Source organism: Arachis duranensis, chromosome 6 (assembly GCF_000817695.3).
Source record: "Arachis duranensis cultivar V14167 chromosome 6, aradu.V14167.gnm2.J7QH, whole genome shotgun sequence".
Lineage (NCBI taxonomy): Eukaryota > Viridiplantae > Streptophyta > Magnoliopsida > Fabales > Fabaceae > Arachis > Arachis duranensis.
The window spans coordinates 69,049,282-69,056,171 of record NC_029777.3 but is presented as its reverse complement, the minus strand read 5'-3'; the positions used below and the strand labels follow the sequence as shown (position 1 = coordinate 69,056,171).

Genomic DNA, 6,890 nt, shown 5'->3' with positions numbered 1-6,890 from the left:
AGATGGGAGACAAATCCATGAAAAAGGCTTATGGACAGGTAGAGGACGTGCTATTAAAGGTCAAAGGCCTTTACATCCATGACGATTTCATAATCCTAGACACTGGGAAGGACGAGGATGAATCTATCATCCTTGGAAGACCCTTCCTAGCCACAGCAAAAGCTATGATTGATGTGGACAAAGAAGAGTTGATCCTTCAATTGAATGAGGACTACTTTGTGTTTAAAACTCAAAGACCTCCCTCTGTAACCTTGGAGAGGAAGCAAGAAAAGCATCTCTCAATGCAGAGTCAAACAAAGCCCCCACAGTCAAACTCTAAGTTTGGTGTTGGGAGGCCACAACCAAACTCTAAGTTTAGTGTTGAGCCCCCACATTCAAACTCTAAGTTTGGTGTTGGGAGGCTCCAACAATGATCTGAATATCTGTGAGGCTCCATAAGAGCCCACAGTCAAGCTATTGACATTAAAGAAGCACTTGTTGGGTAGGAAAAATTAAAGAAAAATAAAAAATAGTATTAAAAATAGCACACCCTGGAGGAGAAACTTACTGGCGTTTAAACGCCAGTAAGGGTAGCAGAATGGGCGTTTAACGCCCAGTCTGGCACTATTCTATACGTTAAACGCCAGAAACAAGCACCAGGCTGGCGTTAAGTGCCAAAAAGAAGTAACAAGCTGGCGTTAAATGACAGAAACAGGTTGCAGCCTGGCATTTAACGCCAGGAAATGAATAAAAACTGGCGTTTAACGCCAGAAACAAGAAGCAATCTGGCGTTAAACGCCAGGATTGCACTGCAAGGGCATTTACACACCTAATAGGAGCAGGGATGATAAATCCTTGACCCCTCAAGATCTATGGACCCCACAGGATCCCCACCTACCCTCCCACAATACTCTTCCCCAAATACCCCTCACCAATCAACTCATTCACTCTTCCCTATCACCTCTTCACCAATTACCTCCATATCTCTTCCCAAAAAAAAAATCCTACCTACCTCACTTTATAAATTCAAACACTTTTCCCTCCCAAACCCAACCCTAATGACCGAATCCTAACCCTCCCCTCACCCTTATATAAACCCCTCACTACTCCTTCATATTCACACAACACATACACCTTTCCACCATCTTGGCCGAATTCACTTCTCCCTCCTTCTCCTCTATTTTTCTTCTTCTTCCTCTTCTTTCTTTCTTCTTTTGCTCGAGGACGAGAAAACCTTTTAAGTTTGGTGTGGTAAAAGCATTGCTTTTTTGTTTTTCCATAACCATTTATGGCACCTAAGGCCGGAGAAACCTCTAGAAAGAGGAAAGGAAAGGCAAAAGCTTCCACCTCCCAGTCATGGGAGATGGAGAGATTTATCTCAAAGGTCCATCAAGACCACTTCTATGAAGTTGTGGCCAAGAAAAAGGTGATCCCTATACAATTCAGCTGGAATTGTCATAGAGGAAGACATCCTCATTGAAGAGGACAAGCCCATCACTAAAAAAAAGGATGGAGCAAACAAGAGAGCCCATTCATGGGCCTCAACAAGAGCATGAGGAAATTCCTCATGAAATCCCTGAGGTGCCTCAAGGCATGCAATTTCCTCCACACAACTATTGGGAGCAACTCAACACCTCTTTGGAAGGCTTGAGTTACAACTTGGACCAACTAAGGGTGGAGCACCAAGAGCACTCCATCATTCTCCATTGGATTAGAGAAGATCAAAGAGCTATGAGGGAGGAGCAACAAAGGCAAGGAAGAGACATAGAGGAGCTCAAGAGCACCATTGGTTCTTCAAGAGGAAGACGCCACCCACACTGAGGTGGACTCATTCCTTAATCTCCTTATCTATTTATTTTCTGTTTTTGGTTTTTGAGCTTCATGTTTATCTATGTTTGTATCTTTAGCACATGATCATTAGACAAACCCCATTTTTAGGGTTTATCTTGTATAGATTTTGAGGGTTTTATCAATGATCCTTCGCATTTATTCATATAAAAATGCACGATTTTGTGTTCCTTTCCCAATTTTTCCTCATGGATGAAAACATGCTTCTTTTGTACTAAATTAGATATATTTTTAATCCTCCTTTAGTATCATTTGATGCCGTGAACCGTGTGTTAAGTGGTTTCAGGGTTTATAGGGCAAGGATGATTTGGAGGGGAGAATGGGAGCACACATAAAGGAAAGGAGCATGGAAAAATTAAGCTTTGAGAATTTCAGCAGCGGCGCGCGCGCGCACATGATGCATCTGTGCAGATTTGAGCCGCCAGGAGCCAAAGCCAGGAGCCAAGCTACAAGCTAGTGCGTTTAGCGGCTGGACTATGATCCTCATGGATGCGCCCGTGCGCGTTACGCCTGCGCGCAGATTGCGATTACCCCAGGGGCGCGTGCGCGTACTGTGTGCGTACGCGCCGATGGTCGCACATGATTTTTTTAAGAAAGCACGTGACCAGAGCGTGGAGGCAGTTAAAGACCCTATTTTGGGGTAGAGCTTTGGTGGGAAAAGCTTAAGAAGGCCAAGGATTAAAGGGTTAGGAGGATTCACTCCTTTTTTTACTTTTTCTTAGATATTTTCCTAGAGTTGGTTACATTTTGGGTAGAGAGGAACCTCCAATCTCTCTCTAGGATTTCATTGTCCATTGCAATTCTCCTTTGATTCTCTTGGTGAGATCCATTGTAATTCACTTTTACTTTGATCCAATTAGTAGATCTACTCTTCTCCTATTCTCAATTTGTGTTCTTTTGATCCTCTCACTTTTGATCTAGCTTTGACTTTGTTACTTGGATTTGGACTAGTGAATTGAGGTATTTTCATATCCATTTACTTGCAATCGTCCAATTGTTGATGATTGTGTGATTTAGATCTCTTGATTTCAAATCTTCATCTTAATTTCATAATGTCTCTTATGAATGCTCACCAAATATTTGATAAAATGGTAACACTAGCCATGGAGTAAAATTCTTTCACTTGGCTTAAGGATTGAACTATTGGAGATACTTGAATAGTGGATATCAATTGTTGATTGAGAATTAAGAACTGCTAATTGACTTGGAGTGCACTAATGCTAGCAACACCTAGGGTGAAGCTAGGACTTGTGACCAAGTTAGTTGCTTTCACTTGAATCTCCTCTATAATTAGAGGTCAACTAAGTGAAGCAAGTCTCAATTGTTATAATAATTGAAGGAAGCTATGGTGATGGAACTTCCAATGCTCATCCTTGGCCAAGTTCTTTAATATTGTTTGTTTGTTGTTTAAACTTTGTTAGCTTGCACTCTCATACCAACTCTCAAAAATCACAAAAGACTTTGACTTCTTAATAAATAATGAGCACTCTAATGCAAGTCCAAGGGAGGACGACTCGGGATTAATACTCTCGATTGTAGATTGTAGAATTGTTTGATGCGAGATTTGAGTGTCGATTAGACTATACTTACAATTGTATTCACTACTAACTTCTATATCGACATACAAAATTTCATTTATCAAAATGGCACCGTTGCCGGGGATTTGCTTATGTGTGCCATGTTATTATTTAGTGTAAATATGTGTATATGTCCATACTTGCATTTTCTCTTGATTGTTTCTTTGTTTGATTGACATAGGATTAATCTTTGTCTACTTCCACTTGTTACCATGAGCTTTACATTCCCTTCATTGTATGACGTGTTCACAACCAAATCTGAGCTTAGCCCCATTTAATCTGGAAATTGAACGAACTTTGCTTCACATTAGGCAAGCTCAGAGGCGGTTAACCTTTGGGGAAGGTGAAAAAGTTCCTACTAATTCACCGACCTTACCCAAAGTGGATTCCGAACCGTCATTCGAAGAAGGCACTAGCTATTCTTCAGTTGGTACTACTAATAGTTCTTCTTTTGATCTAGATGCCGACACCATGGCTGCTCTAAGGAGAGTTACTCTCAAGGAAGCGGGTGCACCAGATTATGTTCTTCAACCCGTTCATGTGCTTCATCCAAATTTGGACGCGAGATTTAAACTCAAGACTGCTTTGATTCACCTCCTACCTAAGTTCCATGGACTTCCCGCACAAGATCCTATTCGACACCTCAAGGATTTTCATAGTGTATGCTCAACAACTAGGCGGGAAGGATCCGATGAAGTTGCCATATGGTTGTTTTCTTTTCCATTCTCTCTTGAAGATAAAGCTAAAGAGTGGTTCTACACTTTACCTAGCGAAATTGTTTCCAATTGGGACTTGCTTAGAAGAGGGTTCTTAGAAAAATTCTTGCCCGCGGAAAGGTGGACAAGTTAAGGAAAGAGATCTCATGTATTGTGCAAGGTGAAACGGAAACTCTATACGAATATTGGGAACGATTTTGCAAACTCCTTGACGCATGCCCCAACCACATGCTTGACACTCAAGAATTGCTCGGCTACATATACCAAGGGATGAGGGAACAAGATAAGACTCTTTTGGATGCATCTAGTAGTGGCTCCTTGTCCAAATATAGGACGGCGCAGGAGGCATGGAAACTCATTGGCGACATGGCCGAATCCAACCAACATGCTAGAAAAAGAGTCAACCGCCCAAAGGCCATGAATGAAGTATCCTCTAGTAGCGAGACCTCCGTTCTTGCCAAATCCTTGGGTGAGATGACAACCATTCTAAAGCAACTCCAATTGGGTCAATAACAACCTTCACCACCTCCTCAATAATATAACCAACAACCTCCTCAACAATATAGTCAAAAATTGGTCCCCCCAAAAAGTGTGTGGCATTTGCTCTTACTTTTCCCATTACACGAACGAGTGTCCGAGTCTTCAAGAAGATAACTCCTTGGCGGCTACCCACAACTATTATGACCGCCCAAATCAAGGGTACCACCAACAAGGCGGCAATTTCAACCCAGGGTATCCCCAACAAGGAGGAAGCTACAATCAAGGGGGTGACAATTATAATCAAAATTGGAGGGACAATCACCAACAAGGAGGTAGGGACAACAACAACAATGGAGGCAATCAAAGATGAAAAAACAACAACTCACAAAACCGATACTCCCAAAGCCAACCATACAGCCAATAAAACCAAGGAAGAAACTACCAAACCTATCAACCACCACATCAACGACCACCACCTCTACCCAACCAATCACAAGCCCCTCAAATCACATGCCCTTCCACTTCTCCCAATCAAGACGATACACTCCGGACTATTCTCCAAGGCCAAAAAGAGCTTCAAACCACACTTGCTTCTGGCCTTACCGGTCTTACATCTACTTTACAAGCTCTTCTTGTACGCATGGACTCACCCTCTACTTCTGCTCCTCAAGCCCCAAATTCTAGTGCCATTCCCTCTCAACCTCAACCCAATCCCAAAGGTGGCATTAATGCCATTACCTTGAGATCCGGGACTCAATTGAAAGAGAAGAAGGTAAAAGACCCAAGTCCGATCATAATCACTCAAGAGGAGGAGGAAATCGAGATAGAAGAAATATAAGAAGAGGAGGAAGCACAAGTCATAGTTGAGGATGAAGAGACTCAACCAACAAGTGAGGTCCCCAAGAATAAGGGAGCCGTGGAAGAAGAAATTGCTCAACCAATCCCATTTCCTACACTTGCAAAGAAAGCTAGGAAGCGTATGGAACTTGACCCCAAAATGGTAGAGATGTTCAAGAAAGTTGAGGTAACTATCCCCCTCTTTGATGCTATCCATCAAGTACCTAAATATGCAAAATTTCTTAAGGATTTATGCATGAACAAGGATAGAATTATTAAATTAGAAACTATTCCATTGGGGAGTTCTATTTCTGCATTAATGGGAGCATTACCCGAGAAGTGTGATGATCTGGGTCCGTGCATGGTCACTTGTATCGTAGATGGGGTTCAATTTCTAGATTGTATGTGTGATCTCGGTGCATGTGTTAGCATTATGCCTCTTTCCATCTACCGTATATTGAGGCTACCACCATTGAAGAGGTCGGCGGCAAGATTTATTTTGGCGGACAAGAGCATAATAATTGTGACGGGTGTTGCGGAAGATGTATTGGTGAATATAAAAGGGTTGGTCTTTCCTATTGATTTTTACATTCTTGAGATGCCATCGAGCGAGTCTGAGAGGGCATCGTCTATCCTACTTGGGAGACCATTTTTGAGGACCTCTAGATTCAAGTTGGATGCCTACTCGGGAACCTACTCGTTTGAGATAGATGGGAGAGTCGTGAGTTTTAGCCTAGAAGAAGCAATGAAGCACCCACCGGAGAATCATTCTCTATTTCGGTGTGACCCAATTGACAACATTGTGGCCGAAGTGCATTTTACAAAGTTAGATGACAAGCATATGATTGAAGACACAAGTGAAAATCCAAGTGAAGCGAACGTATTACCCCATCCAGATCATCCGGAAGTTCAAGCCTCAAGTCAAGACCAAAAGGTAGAATTAAAGCCACTACCACCCCACCTAAAGTACTCATACATTGATGAAGCCCACAAGTTCCCCGTGATTATTGCAAAGGAACTAAATCCTCAACGAGAAGAAAAGTTGCTATGTGTCTTGAGGAAGAACAAAAGGGCCATAGGGTGGAGCTTGGCGGATCTAGTGGGAATAAGCCCCCAAGTATGCGAGCACCGAATATTTCTCGAAGAAGGAGCTAGACCCGTTTTACAACCTCAAAGGTGATTCAATCCTACCATTCTAGAGGTTGTGAAAAAAGAGGTCACCCGGCTACTAGAAGCGAACATCATCTACCCCATTTCAGATAGTGAATGGGTGAGCCCGGTCCAAATCGTGCCAAAGAAATCCGGGGTGACCACAATCAAGAATGAGAGCAGGGAACTTATAGCAACAAGGGTGAAAAACTCTTGGAGGGTGTGCGTCGACTACCGAAGTTTGAATGCGGCCATTAGAAAAGATCATTTCCCACTACCGTTTATCGACCAAATGCTTGATCGA

The 6,890-nt window shown here is 42.5% G+C and overlaps 1 protein-coding gene across 1 annotated transcript; it reads left to right on the top strand.

The window, feature by feature from the left end:
* The first annotated feature begins 5,756 nt into the window (after positions 1–5,756).
* Positions 5,757–6,617, top strand: LOC107493685 (uncharacterized). Its single transcript, XM_016114741.1, has one exon. The coding sequence runs from the start codon at positions 5,757–5,759 to the stop codon at positions 6,615–6,617; it is 861 nt and encodes a 286-aa protein (XP_015970227.1).
* Positions 6,618–6,890: the final 273 nt, after the last annotated feature.